This window comes from Heliangelus exortis, chromosome 18 (genome assembly GCF_036169615.1).
Source record: "Heliangelus exortis chromosome 18, bHelExo1.hap1, whole genome shotgun sequence".
Taxonomy (NCBI): Eukaryota; Metazoa; Chordata; class Aves; order Apodiformes; family Trochilidae; genus Heliangelus; species Heliangelus exortis.
The window spans coordinates 13,429,096-13,449,647 of record NC_092439.1 but is presented as its reverse complement, the minus strand read 5'-3'; the positions used below and the strand labels follow the sequence as shown (position 1 = coordinate 13,449,647).

Sequence of the window (20,552 nt, the reverse complement as noted above, 5' to 3'; positions counted from 1 at the left end):
CCTGCCCTGGGGACTATCCTTAAAAAAAAAAAAAGCATCATGCTGGAGGGAATAAAGTTGGCAGGTCAGCAGCTTCAGATCCAGACTCAGGAATCCTGGGTGTGACATAACCACATAGTACTCGTGCATCCTTACAGCATTTATTTGTTGCACTTGATCACTGGGGATTGTGTTTGTCATCCTTCTCATTACTGTCACTTTGGGGACTCTGTCAGATCAGAATGCATCATTGCTGAGCTTCTCAGTGTCCCCTGACTTCTCATAGACACAAATCTTTTTCAGATGTTCCCCCCTGTTCATTTTCATTATTATATGTGGTGCTTTTAGGTGGCAAGTGAAAATGAATAACCTTGTAAATGCTCCTTGTCTTTCAATTTGTTTTATTTTTCATACAATGTGTCAGTGCATTTTTGTTGAGCATTTTTAATAAGATGAAGTTGATGAAAATAAATTGCTTTGCAGTTCCTGCTGTGGGTGACAGAAATGCTGGGTCTGTAATTTTCCAAAACTGTGCATTTGAAACCAACGTGAAGGGTGTTCTGTGTGCCTGTAGCTGCAGTCATCTTCATAAAATACCTCCCAGGAAAAGAAAGCAGCTCTCACTTTGAATTTTGGGGGCAAGATGCACTGTTGTATCCAGCCTCTGCTGGGCACAGTGAGAGAGGAATCTGTCAAGAAGAATTTCAGGCCTGCTTCTGTGCCAGGCTTAGGTCTGCCATATGGGATGGTTAGATCTGTCTCCAGTATGTCAGAGAAAAGGAATTCTATAGCAGACCCTTTTATCAAAGTGTCTGTTAGCCAAGGCCTGGAAAGTGAAGACTGGGGCTTAAAAATCTGGACACCTCAGTACCCGTGGCTGCTGAACACATCAGCTTTCTTCTGAGCTGAAAAAATGCACTGTCTTGCTGAAAAAATACAATGTGGATACAGTCATCTCGATATTACCAAGGTGTACTCAGTAGACACTCTGGTAACTACTCATCTCTTCTCCAAGCAAAATAACCCACATATTCCAAATGTAATTTTCAAGTCAAGAGTTTTCTTTTTTACACATTTTAATTGAAAAAAAAAAGGTCATCAATACCATATTTCTTCTAACTTTCAATTTCAATTAAAATTGCAGGAAATACCATTTTAATTCCCTAAAGTTTAGAATTTCATTTTATTGTCCACTATTTTTGTGCCTTTGTATTACTTAGCTGACAAAACAGTATTAATATCTGTCTCTTTCTGCATTCTCTGCTGCATTCCTGTATGTCAGAGAAATGCTTTCTTCTTGTGCTGGTTGAGAGCTGACACATGGAACTTGCACAGGAGCTAATTAAAGACCAGGAGCTCATATATATGGACCAGGTGTTCATATATAACTTTGTGTGTGTGAGGGGGTTGGTGTGATAGTGTGCTTACAAAATTATGACTTTATTATTTTCTAGGTATTTGGTGCTAGAACATGTGTCAGGTGGGGAGCTCTTCGACTATCTTGTAAAAAAGGGAAGGTTGACACCAAAAGAAGCCAGGAAGTTCTTCAGACAAATCATCTCTGCTTTAGACTTCTGCCATAGTCATTCAATATGGTGAGTACAGCCATTCCCATTGGGAGTTACCTGTTATATAAAAGCACTGAATAAAGGGATCTCATTGCTTTGTATTTTTACTTGCTATTAAGTAACTGATGTTGTAAAGCCTCAAAGTAAAGTGCTGGTGCATTCTTTTTTGATTCTTGGCTGTCCATGAGGCAATGAGCCAGCCTGTTACACAGATTTTCATGGAGATTACCTGTTGTTTGTCACTGGAGAATTCATTCACAGGGAATGCTTTAACAAGGAAAACCAAATCCACCAAGGAGAAGCAGTTTGATTTCCATCCTTGTGGTACTTAGGGATGAGTAAGAATTACAAACACTGTATCAAAATGAATCCTGAACTCAAACTTGAGACAATTACACACACAGAAAAGTCATTTTATAGCTTCCTTCGGTTTTTGGTAACCTGCTGGATTTTGGCAACCTTCACTGAGTCCCTTCTGGTCATTTGAGTCACTGTTGTCTTTAATTTCCATTCCAGTAGGGAAGAATCTCCCATTCTGACTGCTATTGATGCTCACAAAGTCTATCATATGACTTAACCATAAGGTGTGGTTTAACCTGTGATTTAAATTGGACCAGTTTCTCCTTCATCTTCAGGAAATTTAGATAATTTAAATTCTACTAAATCAAACTGTTATAATCAGTTTGAGCTCAGAGTTTCTGTATAGCTGCTGAGCCATTCCCTGCCTGCCTGTTTCTGGGAAATGCAGCTCCTTGCAGTAAGGTTGGCTGGGGAAGACCATTTACATTATGTCTGCATGGCTGCTTCTCCATAGCTACAGACAGCCAGAGATTCCCTCTTCCAGGAGGCCCAGGGCCACTGATAGCTCCTGCAGTAGTTGGATTTTTATAATCACTGTGTGGTTACTTCCCAGGAACCAGTCAGTGACTTTTTGTACAGTTCTGCACCGAGAACTTGTGAGCCAGGGGGCCACAGCTGAAATGACCACAGGAAAAAAAGATGCCAAAATATTTAACTTGCTCTTCTAGCCCCCTCCCTCTACCTCTCTGACTCATTTCAAGAGAAATTAATTATCTGAAAGAGAGCATATTTCTAACAAATTTAAAGGGAAATAAAAGCCTTTCTTGAGGATATATTAAGAAGAGGATACTGTTACCAGAAGAGGAATTTTAAAAGTGGTGGATCTCTGTGAGAAGGTCCTGAGGACAATGTCTGCCTGCACAGGCAGTAGTCAGAGAAGTTCCCAGAGAAACCAAGAGCAGGTTGCATGCCCTGTCTAGAGATCTGAGTGTTCTCTGTTGGCAGAGGCAACTTTTATTCTGTGAATTCTCCAATTTTTCCTCCCTGATAATCAAGAAGGGACCTTCTTACAATCATCACAAGCTTTGGTAGGTTCTACAGCTGTCATTTTTTATGTACACTGGGCAATGTAACCACAGGTGGACTGGAAAAATACTTGGAACATTTAGAGACCCAAACCAAGAGGACTCAAAACTGTTTAAGTATCACTGAAGAGAAATTACTTCCAAATGAATATTCCAGAGAAATTTGGATCTCCCTTGGGACAGGATTTTCCATGAAGGCATGGGTATATACACATCCATGCTAGTCCTTTGGGCTTGAGATGGATACCTCTTGATATGGCAGACTTTATTAAAACTGAGTGAGGATCCTGGTGAGTCCACAGGTTTAATGATGCATGGAATTTCCAAGGCAGAGTGGATGTCTTTCTTGAGGAATCCTTTTTCCTCTGTTACACATATTGGATTGTGGGCAGTAGCTTTGGGTGGAAGTAAATCCCCTGTCTCCTTGCCAGCTCCCACTTGACTAGTGCCTAGTGCTGAGTAAGTCAGCAGTATATCATAAGCTCTCCCTCCCTCCAGGCCACTCTGAGGCTTGTGTGGTCTGTGTTGTGTTCTGGACAGTTGTCATTGAACCCTTTTTGAAAATCAGAGCATGCATAAATATATGTGTGTGTGTGTGAGGATAAAAATTAACATGCTTTCCTAAGCAATGAAGCCTGACCTTGTCCTGTCGTGGGCCAGTGCAGTGACAAATCATCTCATCAGCCAGGTTATTCAGTTATGACCACATTGAAAAATGAAGGCTTCTGCTTTGGTTAATGACTAAATGTGGGTGCCTCTAACCTGCTGGCAGAATAGATGGATAGCCTGGTGTCCCCAGCCCCATATCATTGTCCCATCTTCTTTCTGTACCTCCCAGAATCCTGTGAAATATCTGTGCCTTGCTTTCACAGCAGTATGTAAGCACATTCAGCTTTCACTACCCAGAATAGATTAATGCACTAGGATACCTGCATCAAAGAATCAGGAAGGTTTCCCCAACCCCCTGTCAGTAAAAGGCTGCTGCTGCTTCTGTGTAGAGAGATTGCCGGTGCCTGGGATGTGTTTTCAAACAAGCAGCTCACACAAGGAAGCAGAATGGGTTTGGAGCTTGAGTTTTGTGTGTGTTCTTTTTTTAAAAAAGATATGAGCTTGTTAGGTTTTTTTTTTTCCTTGTTCTATTTAATGGAAACAGTGAGGGAAGATGTGATTTACCTTTCTCCAAGGTGCAGTCACTCATGGGGCATTGTGGTACAGGTTGGTCCCAGGGGAAAGCTTACAGGGTTTTCTAAGGACTTTTCTGTGTATAGCAGCAGCATTATAGCAACCCCCAGGCAGCCATGGGTGCAAGCAGACTGTTTATTGTGTGGGCTATTCTGTGGGATCCTGCATGCAGTGTGTCTTTGTTGCCTTGCTGCTTTGCCTGAGCTGTCAAGCAGAGCAGTCAGCTCAGTGATGCAGCAGTATTACTCCTGCTTCCAGCCCCTCAGCTCTGCCAGTTCTGGTGGCTCTGCACCACAATGCAGTGCCCGGAGCAGTGGTGCAAGGAACGGCAGAGGAACTGGGAATTCCTTGGAGATCACCCTGAGACCATCCTAGCCTAGGAAGTTTTCTTTGGATGAAACTCACGGGTTTGTTTTTTTTTTTTTCCCTAAGCTGCCATTCCCGTAATGCTGGGTGTCTGCTCTCCAAAATTCAGGGCCTTTCAGATTCCCAGCTAGGAGCCCCAAATCACTTAACCCTTTTGGATATCCTGCCTGCGTGCTGCCGGAGAGCTCCCAGCTCATCCAGGGCTGGCTGTATTTTCTCTTGGAAACAATGCAAGAGCAGGGATCAGGGTAGGTCGCAAATCCTTGCTTTGCTCAGGATGAGTCTCTTTTATCTCAACCGAGGGAATGCTGCAGAGCCAAGGGAGGGTGGGTCCCCCTCATTGGCTGGGGCTGACATCACCGGCAGGAGCGGGGATTGGCGGCGTCCGCCTTTGGTGTGCCGTGGGTTTTGCTTTGGTCAGTCTTGTGTTTGGTGTCTGTGTCTCACAAGCTGACAAATAAAAATATGATTACAGAGAATGCCCCGTGGCAAACCTTATTATGGCTTCAGAGATAACAGATAATGCCAATTACTGCACAGGGCAGTGGTGACATTGAGAGGAAATCCCCTGCGGTAATGAGCAGCAAGATGATTATTTCATTTTATTTTTATTTCGGTTGAGTTTCATTTTGTGTGGTGGATTTTTTTGGTGGTTTTTTTTGTTTTTTTTTTCCACCCCGAGAATGCACAAGAGGGGGTTAAGGCAGGTTCTTTATGAATATTGATAAATGACAATTATGAGGGCCCTTTCTCCTCTCATTGCCTGGGGCTGTGCCTGCTTGAGTACGCACACAGCTCTTGCTGAACTGTGTCTGTGTGTGCGTAGGCACAGGGCTGTGTGACTTCCAGGGCTGCAGCAATGAATAGGAGCTTTGTTTGACTTTGCCTTGTGTTCTTCCCATCAGTGCAGGGGGGGGAGAAGGCTCCTTTAGAAAATAACCCTTCAAGATTTCACAGCAGTAGTGCCAAGATCTCTGGTATATTCCTGCAGGCGAGAGTTGCAGAGCGTTGCCAGTGAAGGAAGCTTCCAATGAGAAATCTTGAGCTGCCTTTGAGAAACAGAGAAAGCCAAAGAACACCAGGTGCCATGTCCTGTCAGCTGGTGCCACTCTTCTGGTGACTCTTCTCTGCCTTCCATCTTTGATAAAGAGCATGCTGTAGTGTTCTGCAAGGATGGCCTGTCCAACACTTAGGACTGCAGCATCTGGACAGTTTGAAATCATGGCTCAGGGCCTTCTAAAGCAAAACTGACCCAGAAATTGTGGAATGTACTATGGTTGGTTTCTGGCTTGGTTTTTGTTTTTTTTTTTCTGGTCCTTGAGTCTCTTAAGTATTCAAGTATTTTTTCAGACCATGAACAGTGATGAAGGTGCTTCTTTCCTCTGCTGAGGACTGAGATTCACCAATCCTTATCTGGATCCAGGTGTTTCAGATCTGTGAGTGAGACTTACTCTGACATAGTGAAAATTTTCAAATTTCCCTTGTAAAATAGACTGGAGAAAACCCATCAAGTACAGCAGCTTCAATGCCAAAGGCAAAGCTACCAGATCAGCTGAAGTCAGAGGACATGAATATATATGTTTACTTCTTTATATAAGGCACCAGAAACCCAAGCATGTCTTACTGCATGCATAACCAGGTAGTATTCTCTGGCAAATGTATTACTGGTGATCAAACCTGGCAGTCTACTTTTGGCTTTGAAGTACATGAATATATGGTTTGAGGCAAGGTTGGTGGGGAAGAGCAATATATTTTAATAGATCAGTGGAAATAATTATCAAAAAGCAAGCAAGTTTTTATGCATACTAACCCTTCTCCAGGAGTCTTGGTATGTTTATAGATGTTGTCCTTTTTCCTAGCTATAACTATATTCATTTGTTATGCAAAGTGCTGGGAAGACTTCTTAAATTTCAGCATAGCAACCATGGCTCTAAACAAAGATTCTCCTGTATGTAGATAAAAGTTACACATTCAGATCTGCTTTGCAGAAACAATAGAAAATAAGGTGAAAAGCTTTTTCTGCTCAAGGAAATTAACAACATTGCTTCTCATGCTATCAATTATTACTGATAAATTATATTGTATCTCATCAGGCCCTTTTGAGAGGCATACTGCAGACAAATTACTCAGTGGTCTGGCCTTTCTGGGTGTTTGGGGCCAGTAAGAAAAGCATTTGCAAAGTAGCCAACAATTTGGTTTGTACAATAACCTGCAACAACTCCAATTAGGAGGTTTCTTGGTTGGAAATCTGTGACCTACAATGAGTTGTCATAGAAACTGATATGAACGTTTCAGCTTGAAAATCACTTTAAAACAATGGGTTATTTCATCATCTTGTGCCAGGTGACCATTATCTCCTTTGAGTCCAAGATCAGGTCTGTTATTACACAAAAAATCTTCTGCCAGCCCTGGGGGAGAAGGAGAGAGATTTTTACTTCTCTTTTTATGTCTGCTGCAGTTGTCTGCAGTACAGATATTGGGATATTCCCAGAGCAGGAGTACAGACTAGAAAGGCAATGGAGGAACCTGGAGAAGCTGTCTGAATAGCATCACTGGGAGTGACCAGAAAGCAGGTGCAGCCAGTGTGTAAGTGGGAAGCTGGAACATGTAAACACTTACATGTGCCTTTCATTTTTAATGCACCACCTCCAAAAACTGTGTCCATTTCTATGGGACAATTTTTTTCAGAGCTCTCTCTGTATCCATCTTGTGCTGTGAGGGAACTGTAAAGCCTTTCCTGAAATCTGTAGAAGAGGGACATTACTGAGGGTCTGACAGTGTGTGCTTCCCCTGTCATGGGCTTGTTCAATGTCTTCCTCTCACTCACAGGCTCTTCCTTCAAAAATCTGACATATGCAGGTAACTAACTCACCCCAGGAGCTCTGGGACACCCTGGATCAGGGTTACACTGAATTCCTCTGCAGTGCTGCATTTCTTTTTCATATTCTTTCTTAGCCTATTCCAGGCTCAATAGGAGAGTTTACTGTGTTTGTCACTAAAGAAGGTGCTTTCTTCTCTTCTGATTTTCCAGCCATGTGATAAAGCCCCTACAGCTTTAGAGCCTTTAGAACAACAAAAGGGTAATGATTCCTCTGTTCACCTGCAGAGAGAGGAGTTGATTTGGTCATGTAAGGCATGGAGAGCCAGAGAGATCACTTGGAATGGGACCAAATTAAATGCATTTGCTCTGCAATGTTCCGTTAATGCCAAGTAATTACCACATACAGTGGGATTTTTGTTTTGTTTTGTTTAATTTTGACACAAGAGAGTTCTCTCCAAATAGGAGTGCATGAGGCTGTCCGGGCTGCTGGGCTCTTAGGTAAATTATAACAAACCTTCCCTATTCTCATGTGTTTCTCTCTCTTCCTTCTGGCATTTGAAAAGCTGGCAATACAAAGATGGAGATGCAAATGCAGAGAGGAGGTCTCATTCCCAGTGGCAGTGATGCTGGTTCTGCCACTCTAGTGCAAACTGCAGTCCTGACTTCTGTCCCAAGATGCTGCCTTGGCAAATTCAAAGTGCTCCAAAGATGGATAGCAGAGAAATGTTTCAGCTAGAAGAGAATTTTTCTTGGGGCATAAAATTCCCTTGTGGGTGAATGTGCAAGCACTGCTGATTACACTGACACCCTGATCTCTGAGAGGAATGCTGCCAAAATTAAAAAAAATACTCAGGCTGCCATGAAATTCCTATGCTAACCATCCATACTGGGCACTGGGGTCCAGGTTGAACTGTTCTAAGGAGAAAATTACCTCTATCCCAGCCCAAACCAGGTCACAGCAGTATGCCTGCTATGGACTGCACACGTATGGGTACGTATGAGGAAGCAGCATCTTCAGCTTCTGTACCATGTTGTTTGTTCAGCAGTAAGCCAGGAACAGGAGCCAAGACTGCAGAACAACCATAGCCACTGAAAACCATGCACAGTAGAAGGACACATGCTCCAGTTCAGCTGTGGGAAGGTTTCTTCTGTCATACTATCAAACCCTGCTTGCTTTACAGGGTGCTGTTAATTGTCTGAGCCCTGTCTTCAGACAGAACTTCAGTGCATCTCCCCAGTTGGATGACCTCTTCACAGCACCCCATTACTGAAACCAGCAGTTAGATGAGAGCTGTCCAGGATGTCTGCTGAAGAAAATATTAAATCACTCACTACTGTCTCATTAGTGTCCAGCTTTCCTAGCTTGCCTTAGGGCTGTCTGTGGGCTGCAGCTGGAACATGTTCACATTTGGCAGATGTTGACCATCTTGCCTTTGTCCAGAACTGCTGTCCTTGATGACAGCTCTCAGGTGTTCTTTTGTGGCTGTTACCTGGTCATTCACTGCTTCTGGAATGTTTCTTTGGCAGTAATCTCCTACTCTTTATTAAGTATGACTATCTTGATAGTTATTATATGGCTAATAAGTCTTCTGACTCCAGTTGCCTTAATACTTTGATTTCTATAAGGAAGATAGATTTGATACAGCAGCTTTGGCTTTGTCAGATGAAAATATGAACAAATCTGAACCATGCTGCACCATTATTTACTGGAATTTTTTGCATGTGGTTAACACAGACACTTGAACATGCAGGGTTTATCACGTTCGTACAAGATTGGAGACCAGATTATACTCTTTAAGAAGTAAGGGGGGAGGAATCAGAGGGCTCGGTGGTAAGGAAATGACCAATACCTGCTTTGAATGTGTGGTGTTTTCCTTTGGAAATACCTGTTACACACTCCAGGTGTCCTGTTACAGTGTGCTCTGGTTTTGCATAGAATTGACCTGCATTATTTACAAGCTGTCTCCAAGTCATCGTTGGAGATACTCTTTGGATCAGAGGAGATCATTTCCAAGACATTTTCACACCGTGTTTCTCTGGGAGGGCAGAGACAATCTTTCTTTACAGTGGCATAGAGGTGGTGTGCATGAGGAGTGTCTTAAAAAGTGAAGAGGAAATGATGTGAATTCTGCCTTCCATTAAGGGTGTCACTGGCCTGGACTAATGGTGGGTTTTTTGCTGAATTTCTGTTTGGGGTAGCTGGTTTTAGTGACCAGTTGCAAATGACTGCTGTTAGCCTAGCACACCCGCTGTTGAGTGGCCATATCCCACAGGTTTGTGTTCTAACCATTTTCTAATGGAAGCATCCCTGCTGCCTGCGGGGTTTGAGTGCTTGTATTCGGACCTTTTGTGAGCAAGACATCAAGGGCTCCTTTTGCCTACTCATAAGCAAAAAGAAGAAAAAAACTGCTTCTTTAGTCTGCCCAAAGTGCTTCTCTCATCTCTGTGTCTCTTCAAGAGTCACAAAAAAAAAGAATCACAGAGCAATTTGGGTTGGAAGGGACCTCTAAGGGCCACTAAGCCCACCCCTCAGCAGTGAGCAGGGAAACCCCAGCCAGGTCAGGTGGCTCAGAGTCCCACCCCTCACCTCAGACCACCGGGGGTGAGACAGCGGTGAGCGCCGTGCCTTTAAAAACTGCGATAGGTTGAGAAAGAGGGGGGGGTCCCGGAGTCAGGGAAGCCCGAGGGAGACCCGGAAAGAGCCGGGAATCGGCAGCGATCGCGACAGAGCCGAGAGGCTGAGGGGAGTGTGGGGAGTGAGGGGGCTGAGGGGGCTGAGGGGTCAGGGAAAGGGCGGGAAATTGAAAGGCGGGTTTCGCTGAGGAGCGTCGCGTGCGGGTGAGGGCGCAGTTGTCACCGGGGGAGCCGGCGGGAAGGGGGGGGACAGACAGAGACAGACAGAGACAGACGGACAGACAGACAGACACACACAGACAGACAAACACAGAGAGAGACGGACACACAGACAGAGACACAGACACACAGACAGACACAGACAAGCAGGCAGGCCCGGTCGGCTGTCAGTCCTCACTCTCTGAGGTAAACCTCTCCACTCGGCCCAAAGCCACAGTCCCAAGAGCTGTGGTGACCCAGAGCCCTGGAGCCGCCCAGGTGAGGGAATGCCTGAGCCTTTGTTTCTGCAGGAGGGCAGCAAAGACAATACCTGTGTGGGCTGTAGCCAGGGAAATGATTTGTCAATATACGATGACTTTGATTTAAAGCAGTAGTTGCCATCCTGAAGATCACGGCTGCCTGGCTCTTCCTATGCAGAAATCATAAGAGAACTGTGCTTTGATGGAAAGGAGGAAATCCTCTCTCTTCCTTCCTGTTGCTGGCTCCCTCAGTTATAAGCAGTGCTGGGTTTAAGGGATTTCTCCATCAGAGCTAATTACCTAAAATTACTTCAAAGCTGTATGCCTATGTAAACAACTCCTAATATGGGCTTTTTGCTGTGGCACTTAAACCAAGGCTTTTTTTTCTCTAGGTATCACTCATTCTTTTTCTGTTGTTGGCAATATGTTGATGCTGTTGCCTCCTGCTTTAACAAGCTGGCATATGATGGAGTGTATCAGACCTAAATGCAGGCTGAACTACTCCTTCTACCTGTTTCCCTCAGTCTCTCCCTCAGATTGTGTTGGTGTCATTGGAAGTTGAAGATGTTCATTACCTATCCTCAGGAGTGGGCATTTGGGATGTGGTCTAGAGTATTGCAAAGATTTGCTCTTGGATATGTGTGTTCTCCTGCCCGGGACAGGAAAAAAAAATGAAATAATTTAAAATATGATAGGTTGGTTGTTACGCTGAATAAAAAAACCAAATTTTGAGGTGGGAAAGCTGTGGTGGATAATTTAACTCACATTTGATCTTCTCTTTACAGCCACAGGGACTTAAAACCAGAAAACCTACTGCTGGATGAAAAGAACAACATCCGGATAGCAGACTTTGGGATGGCATCACTGCAGGTTGGGGACAGCTTGTTAGAAACCAGTTGTGGGTGAGTGTCTCTGAAAATGCAAAAATCAGTGATAGATTTCAGACATAAAAGTTGTCTATAGTAGGCTTCAGTAAAGACCTTCAGACCTAGACCATGCATTATTTCCCAGCAGGAGAATAAATTGCTATGATACATATCGGGTATAAGATAGCAAACAGAAGGGCTTTTTAAGTGCTTTACAGTGAAAAACAAGCCACTGTAGCTGTCACGTGTGGATATAAAAATCAGGGCTTCCAGGTTTGTATTCATCTGAATATGCTGGTGTTTGCATTCACTGCCTGTGTAATTTTAGGAAACTGAAAGCAGTAGAGTTGGTTGCTTTAAGACGAGGCCTTAAAACTATTAGCAAGTGAGAAAAAAACGAATCTAGGGGATCTGAAATGGAATTTGCAGCCTGATGAGGCTGCATCCTTGCAGCTCTTCCTTTTCATGCTCTACACTGCTTCATTTTGGCCCACATTCAGGACTGATGAGGAAGCAGCAAGCTCCTTTGGAATTACAAGCAGGGCATGAATGCAGATACAAAGGAGACAGCTTGGAGGAATATTTCAGGGGCAATCTAAAACCATTTCCATGGTAATTCAGTTGCCAGCAAGAGCTTTCCAGGAATTTCCAAGTGAGCCAGCAAGAAGCCCAATATCTGAGCCAATCCCAAGTGCCTGGCTGGGGACAGGATGTGCTCTCTTGGGGCAGTGCCCCCATCACCACTGCCTTTCTGAGTACCACCTCAGCCCCACACAGGTATGATTTGGTGCTGCTTTGGCTGTGCAGGGAGTTGCTGCAGTGAGATGGGCAGAGGCAGCAGTTGCATGGAGCTGCTGAGCCTGGCACCACTACACCAGCTCTGAGCTCTGTCTGAATTTGTGATAAGCTCAGCAACTGGAGCTGCAGACAGCACCAGCAGAATTCCACCTCCTCCCGTACAGACCTACTCTTCCTGGCCTCTGGTAGTGTGAATCTGATGACTCCAGCCCAGCTCATCTTCAGCCGGTTTCAATCAATGTTTTTTTTCAGTCTATGCTCTGTGCCAAGGCAATTCAGGGCCATCCTCATTCCCTGCATAGCCCAGCCACTGCGTCTCAGTCATGAACTGAACAGCTCTCCTTTCCAAGGCATGAATCATGGGCAGCAAAATTATTTGAAGTTCATGATGATAGAATGATGGTTGATGAGTACACTGTGACCCACCCATTCCATCCTGTCCACATCAAGTCAGGATTTGACCTCTTAATAGCACAGGTGAAAAGCAAGGGCCAATGAGTCTATGCATCTGTTTCTTGCAGCTGCCTTCAAACATCGCCTCTAGATTAGGAAATGAAGTCCTTCCTGTAGTTACCACAAAGCCTCCATACTCTTTAGATAAAATTTTCCCTCTTCCTTCCAAAACCAACCCTGTCTCACATTGCCCTGTGGGATTTTTCAAACTCCTTGGCAACCTTTCAGTAGGTTTTTTGCTCTTGTTAGTACTGGGATCTGTCAGCCAGGTCTAGAGTCTCAAAGGGAGTCTTCCTTTCCATAAGCTGTGCTGGAATTCAAACCTCTGTGCTTCAAGCAGAGCCAGCCCCCACATTGCAGCCTTAAAATGAGCTAATAAAGAAATCAATGGAATGGAAGAGATGTGCCTGTAATAAACAGAACACAGCAGCCATGCTATGATCTCCTGCCTTGCAGATGCATTTTAAGTGTGTTGCCAATCACTAGGCCTCCATGTGAGATATTACACCACTTCATTAATTCTCCTGGCATGGAGCCCAGCGTGCCTGGTACTGGTGTCTTGTGATCTCTCTGGTTTGGGGGGTGAAGAGAGGAAGGAAGAAAGGAATATATGACAAATATGCCACACTGTTCACAAAGAGAGGCAATCCAGTTACAGCACACTTTCCCTTGGAGACCACACAGTAACCAACCTCAGAGCTTTTCAAGGTGAGTTTTACCTACCCACGTATTTGGTACATTCAGACAGCATGAAAAGCAACAAAATAGAGTCAATCACAGCTGAGCTCTAATGAGATGCTCCTCTGTGTATCCAGAAGTTAATTTCCAGAATGGCTTTATCTGTGCTGTGAGCACTGATAATGAGATGAAACTGTAGCATTGCCATTGACAGTCACGCAAGGAGTCTCCAGGTATTTCTGTCAGTCAGAGTGGGAGGATCATGTGGGGTTGAGCTGTGTGCTGCAGCTTTTCCAGTGCAGCAGAGTGGTTAGAGAGCAGTCAAAAATTCATTGCTGTCACGAGTGAACTGCTAAGTATAGTCCAAAGTCTGGGTAGGCTTTAAGTCACCACAGAGTCTTAACTGGCCTCAAGAAGATAATCATAGAGCCTGAGGTATGCTGAATTGCACACTTCAAAGTCAGTGTTTTCTTGGAGCTAATCTTTAGATCTGCATGGTTTTCTGTAGCACTGATGGCTGCCTGGAGAGAAGAATAACAGCTCAATTCAGTTGTGTTTGTCTAAGGAGAGGGAGGTAAGGATGGACTTGCTGTTCCATTGACATATTTTGTCATTGGCAGACTGCACATTGGGCCTTGATTATAAAGAATGCCCAGTATTGGAAATGTATATTGCACAAATCCTGCCTGTACACAGCACAGAGGAATAAGCTGTAGTTACAAACATGTCTTTAGGTCCTTGAGGGGAAGAGGAGCTGTGTGTACAGTCTGCAGGAATAATTATGCCTACTGCAGAAATTGCACAGCAAGGCAGTCTCCAGCAAGGCAGGACCAGAGATGGTCCTTGAAGTGCCAGAGTAACACAATGAGTCTCTGCATTTCTCCAGGAGCAGGGGAACTCTCTGAGCAAACAGCAGACAAGAAAGGAATGAGAAGAAGTGGTAGTATGCTGCTTCTGTTATTTTGGATCTCTAAAGCTCTTCCTTCTCATTACCCATCCAGGCAATGGCATGCAGAGACAATCCCCTGTCTCTCTTTACAGTGATTCTTCCTAGCATGCTGCCTTGCAGTGTTTCAGAACGGTCCAGTCCGTCCTGAACTGCCACTAGTTAAGAAGAGAGAGTCCTTTATGGTTGAACCTCAGGACTCAGGTGATCTGAGCTTGATTTCTCTCTCTGTCCAAGGCATTCAGGGTGATCTTGGACAAGATGCATTACCTTTCTCTGCTTCACTTCTTCATCTTAACACGTCGTTGTACTGTCCAAGTTTCCCTGAACATAAATTGCAATAATTTTTACAGAAGTCTTTGAAAATTAGGAAGGGTTGGGGCATTCCCTGGACCTTGTTCCCTTTTCTTTAACTAAGAGGGCTTATGGCTAAAATGAAGGATTATCAGAGGATACTGTTTAGTTACAACCCTTGGGGGCTAGTAAAAATTCTTCCTGATTCCCCATTGCTTCTTATGGAAACCTGGCAAAATAGATTTTTGCTGTCTCTTTACTTCTCTTTGTTTCACTTAGTGCAGCTTCAAAACACTGAGTCCTACTGGGTGGAAGCTGCTGCAAGCTTCCAGGTGACAGAACCCACAGCAGTGCTAAACCTCTGTGCTGGCTGCTTCCAAATCTCTCTCCCCCAGCCAAGAGCTAGGGCAGAGCTGACATGTAAATGTAGCTCATTCAGAGCCAGTCTCTGCAGAGACAGTCAGATGGAGACTGACACCACTGCTGACAGCCCCACAATTATTAACTGACTGTGTGCAACTGGATTCCCCTATATTGATGCCTCCAGAGGGAACCCGTGGCCTGATCCAGAAAGCTGTGTGCATGTGGGAAGAAGGGTGCTGATTATGATATTATTGAGAGTGAGAAGAAATGCCTGTTGGTGGCAGTATGCAAGAAAACAGCAATTTCCCTCCCCAGCACAGTCAATTTCTGTGCTCTCATCTCTTCTTTGACCCACAGATCACCTGTAACTACAATTTTTTTTTTATAATAAATAAATAAACCCAAGAAAACCACACATCATTAGGACTGATGACTGACTCTGAGCTCAGAGTGTTCTACAACCTGTGCATGTGTGGTTGTTAGCAGTGCTAGCAGGTGACAGCTACTGGCTGCCTTACATCTGCATTTGGTGTATCAGCACACCCATGATGAGCAGATAATTTAGAAGAGCAATGTTCAGTTGCCACACATCTCAGTATCCAAGCACTATTTCTGATTTTAATGGCAAGACATGATGCTGAACGTATTTTTTCCCCTTTAAAATAAATGTGTGCATGTTGTCTAAATAATATGCAAGTGTCCTACATCCAGTTATTGTTAGGATTGCAAATTCAGGCTCTTAAAATTGGAAATGTCCCAATCCTTATTTTCTACCCTCTCTTATCAAGAGCTTCCATTCCTAGCACTCTGTTCCTATCTCCTTCCCCAATTTGCACTTGTGTCTTGCCAACTTCTCCCATTCCTTTCTCCTCCATATTTGGCCCTGAATCCCAGATTCTTTTCTCTTTTCCATGGGGTTCCAACTCTAATTTACCTTACCTGGTTGTCCCAGTCAGTTGCTGTCAGTCCTAGATCTATTTCATATTGGTTTTGCAGTCACGTTGTTTTCAAGTTTGATGCCTCATGCTAGCCCCAGCCACAGCAGCTTGTAGGGTCATTTTTAGGTAGAAAAGTTGTTCTTTGAGAGTTAGTAAAGGCAGAATTTTCGATCCTGATGCTCTAGGGAGTTTCTGACAGTAAATGCAAACTACAGTTTTCTAGTGGCTGTTTAGAGTAAACTTTTCTAGAGAATACAAACAAATATGCAAGTTTTCCCTTTGCAGTGCAGGGGACTAGAAATTCTCATTTTTTATGGGAAAATATCTAATTTAGGTTAGACTTAGATAGTGGAAATGTTTCAGCCCATATACAGCATTGCATGCACACACAGTACAAGACAGACAAAAAAGCAATGAACAACTTAAAGGAAGTTGAACTTAAAATGAGGGTTATAAAGGGAACTACCAGACAACCTTATTGATACCATTATTAATACCAGCCTCAGACATAATATATGGCTAGGTAAAAATACATCCCCATCCCAATTTAACCCAGTTAAAAGACTGCAAAATGCAGCATTGAGAATTTATAGTTTGCTGTTCTTCAGATTACCAGTGTAACACTTACTTAGCCCCTGCCCAGCAGGATATGGCCATTTGTTATGAACTTGTACACGTTGTTTCCAACAAATCTGTGTGTTTGTTTGGTGTTTAGCAGATGTGGGGTTTTTTTGCATAAACAGCTATTTAATGTTTGATTCTTCCTTATAACTTATTTTATTGATCTTCATAATTTTTGCTCACTGCATTCAAGTCTTGCTGTTCTAATTGCTATTCTAATCTTGTGGGATTTTCATTGTAGAAACTTAGATTTACACTGTTTTCATGTTATGTTTGCCACATTGATCAGGTTATCTCCATTTATACAGGGGTATGTGATTCTATTATCAACCTGGTTTGAGTGAGCTGATGGATACTCTGAGTCCTGATATCTCAGAATACTCAGTGCTTGGTAACAGCCCTCTGCCTGGAGAGCAGAGTGTCTGCTGACTGCAGCTGCTGCTCCATGTGCTTATAAATACTGTAAATCAAACTTTGGATGTATTGCACTGTGATTTTGAAAACTGTGGAACCTGCACATCAGAATCACTTTGGAATGTCTCAGTTTAAGGCAGCTGTTCATTTTCTTTCACAAAAGGATTCTGAAGGGGCATAGAGTTTGATTCTCCAGTGTGTCAATCAGCTGCCTCTATCACAAGCTTGTCCTTCATGACACTCAACTTCCCACACATTGCTACAGACTTTCCAGCCTGGGCCACAGGTAAAACAGAGGCACTGGGGACAGCAACACGTCCACTGCCCCACCCTGACTTACCTGCAGAATACAGCATGGCCTCTCCTAGCTTTCTTTTAGCAATAGCTTTTGAATACTTAACTTTGCTATCTTCATGCCCTTTTAATACAGGAGTCTGTTTCATTCTTTAAAAAATAAGATCTCTTAAATCTTCCAGGTCTTAATAATTTCAGCTGGTAGATGAGTTAATGAACTGATCTGCAGATTCCTCAAAAGCATAATTGTGCTTCAGGAGTAAACAGCTGTAAGATGGCTGAGGGCTAGATACTGAGTTTTCTCATATAAAGTTAAGTAACTGGGCTGAAGCTTTAATGGCAAAATAGCATTACAGCTATTACATAGCATAACAGCATTATAGCTAACTACAACTATAACCTTAATTACAGGCCTACCTACAGCTGCTGCCTTCACTGCAGTCTTAACTACCACTGCTACTGGAACTGTTTCTTCAGTCTCTCCCTGTCTTACTATCCTGTGTGATCTTTGGTTGTTGCTTTTTCCACTCTGGATGCTCTAACATTTGTCCTTCTCCTGAATTATTCTCTTTATCTGTTCTGCTACTCTTCTGGCATTCCCCTTCATCTTAGCCCTTTGCTACTCAGCATGGGAAGGAGAGCACAGGAGGACTTTTGCCCTAGTTGGTAGCTTCTGTCTCTGAAAGCCAACTTGGAGATGGTGACTAATGGGGGGGGGAAGAAGGGACTCTTACCATCCAAGCAACAACAGCTAGATGTGGGATGACTCAGTGCACCTGTACAGACTCCTGTGTCAAGGTAACTTGATGCATAAAAGAAACACAGGGAAGGAGACTTCTTGTTCTTCCCTCTCTGCAGGAACTCTGCATCCTGAAGAATGGCACTCAAAGAAGCTTTTCTTCTTCCCTAAACAGTACAATCTAAAGGCATGAGACCAGAGGACCCAGGCATGGACACTCATCTTTGATGGGACCTGGGAACCCCTCAGGTTGTGTAACAGACAATTTGTCACATCTGAGTAGGATCATACAGCTTTCTCTGTGCTTCCTGATCAGCCAACTGCTCCCCTGCACAAGCAGTGATTGTCTGTTGCCAGATAAACCATGCATGGGCTGTTGATTTGTGTGTGTGCAAAGCAGATCTCTCTCCCCTACATAATGAGACCTGTAAGACACATCAGTGAAGATATGGCCCTGGTTGTCTCAGATCTGCTATAGCTGTGCTGTATCTTGATGTGCATAGACCAAACCCTACTCTTCTAGTTTCTCAGATGAAAGGCAGTAAATCTATTTCAGGTACATACACATCTTTCTGAATGCCTGACTTACCTGTCCAGGGCTGTCCTGGATTTCACCATTGCACTCTGGCTTATTTTCTCTGTTTAAATCCCACAGAAATGCTTTGCTAAGGTCCCCCAAGATCCTTAAAATTAATGTGTCTTAGTGTCATAGCTGTGATTGACCACTCAGAGAGCCCTCCCTGCCCCAGGCAGACTGGCCTGGGAAGATCCACATCACCCTTGAAATAAACTCTGCCAACATCAGTGGGTTTTTTGCAGGAGTTCCCACATGCTTCAATTGCTTCTTGATCTTGCTAAGCAATATATTTGTTATCAAGGACAGATTTGGGCTTCTGCTGCACAGAGCTGTAGCTGAATGATGAGGAGATGGCCTAGGGGAAGAGGCAGGGAATGTTGCTCTTGGCCCATCTAGATAGAATAATTAGTCATAAGAGCCAAGGAAATATTCATGAGACTGTAGAAAGATAAATCAGATTTTTTATTTTAAAAATTATTGTTTATTAACTTTGAATTTTCTTTTTAAAGCAGTTGAAGTTGGTCTGTGATTAGCAGCATGGAAATGAGTTTTCTACTGATTCTGGCTGGCCAGAGGATCCCTTTTAGAGCTGCTGGCCAAGATACCTAGCTAGGGTGTGCTGGCAAGGGTTCAGTGGCAATGCCAGAAACTTGTGCTCTCTGGGCAGTTGCAGTGCAACTGTTGAATGATCAAATCAATCCAACTTATTCAAAGGTTTTATGGTAGCATTTTCTTCACCCATTCTCCTAGATTTTAGCAGAATTTCAGTGGTGCCTTGTAAGACACTCAGCAGATTCCCCCAGCTGACCTTAGGGAGATAAATGCTTTAGGTACATTTTCTAGTGGGTCTCATAAATAGGTATGTATTTATTTTGTCTTCTTCACAGCACTTTCTTCTTTTTAAGGATGTTAGCACAGGAAACCATCAAGGTGGTTGAATTGCTCAGCATCCACATTTAAGAGTTGAAAAATCTTTGTTGGAGTCATCATATACAAATAAAAATTCAGAACCATTCTGTAAAGAACACTGGTTCTTCCAGTGCACTCCAGATGTCATGGCCACCCCAAAAGTATTCTGCTGGAGGATGATGCTGAACTCTGCAGGATACCATGCAGGATTTGGGAGGTCTAGCTTAATTTTCTGTCTTAGCCACAGACACCAGCTGTACCAGCCATTTAATATCTTCATGGGTCACCTTCTGTAGGAAGGGCAATGGGTGCATTGTACCTGATAGAAGCTAAACTGCCTGCAAGACTGAGACACTCAAACACACTAAATGACAAATCTCAACAGTTACTTAGATTGTGTCTCCCTTTCATGCACTGTGATATGTTTTTCAATAAACCTAATGTGATTTAGTTACATACAACATGCTAGAACTGGTTTTCTTTTCTGAGGTGACTAAACTGAGTGAATGTCCATGATCAGATATAATTCCTATACTCTTTTTGCTACCATGTTTTTCCCAAATTACAGTGGCATTAATTAGTACCCTCTTTCACTGGTCAGTCTAAAAAATCTGGCATTGGTGACAGGTGGCTTCCTGGCTGCAGTCCCAGTTATGGTGCTACTCCTTAATTTACATATGTGTACTGTAAGGGTGGCCTGGACACCAGACACCAGTTTTATGATATGTAAAAAAGACAAAACCACTCATCAAGCATTCTCACATGAATAATTTCAATTATCTTCTAAAACCTTGTAAATCATGCATTGGTCCAGTGACATCAATGTTTAGTTTCTAAGCCTTCATTCCTATGAGGTATATATAAAAATCCTATATAAAATAAATACCTGTGATAACCTCTTCAGTGGAGTAGAGCAAGGGGTGGATATTAAACATTGTACTAAATTTCTGAATTCCATTTTTCCTAAAATTTGTGAGGGATCATCTCTCCTCACTTAGGCTTTGCTGTCAAGGTAGCTGCAGTCCCAAGTGTACCTTCTGTCTATAATCATGGTCTGTGAAAAGCTATGATACCAAATCAGGGTGTTCCATGCCCATTGGATGATATTTTGCCATAAGAGAAGTGTACTGTTTATGGAAATTCAATTAATGAGCTGTCTCTCTCTGGGCATTAATCTGGCATCCTAGCACAAAGCTAACCACTGTGCTTCTGTTTTGCTCATTACTTTGGGAGACAGGTATTGCCCAGCCATGATTGCATTTGTCACAA

At 43.3% G+C, this 20,552-nt stretch overlaps 1 protein-coding gene across 14 annotated transcripts in view; it reads left to right on the top strand.

The window, feature by feature from the left end:
* BRSK2 (BR serine/threonine kinase 2) overlaps nucleotides 1-20,552 on the top strand; it is a 300,865-nt gene that overhangs the window by 205,404 nt on the left and 74,909 nt on the right. For all 14 annotated transcript variants that reach the window (XM_071762444.1, XM_071762440.1, XM_071762438.1 and 11 more), the window contains exons 5-6: nucleotides 1,434-1,574; nucleotides 11,179-11,295. In XM_071762444.1, the coding sequence (XP_071618545.1) occupies nucleotides 1,434-1,574; nucleotides 11,179-11,295 (258 nt within the window). The remainder of the gene's footprint in view (nucleotides 1-1,433; nucleotides 1,575-11,178; nucleotides 11,296-20,552) is intronic.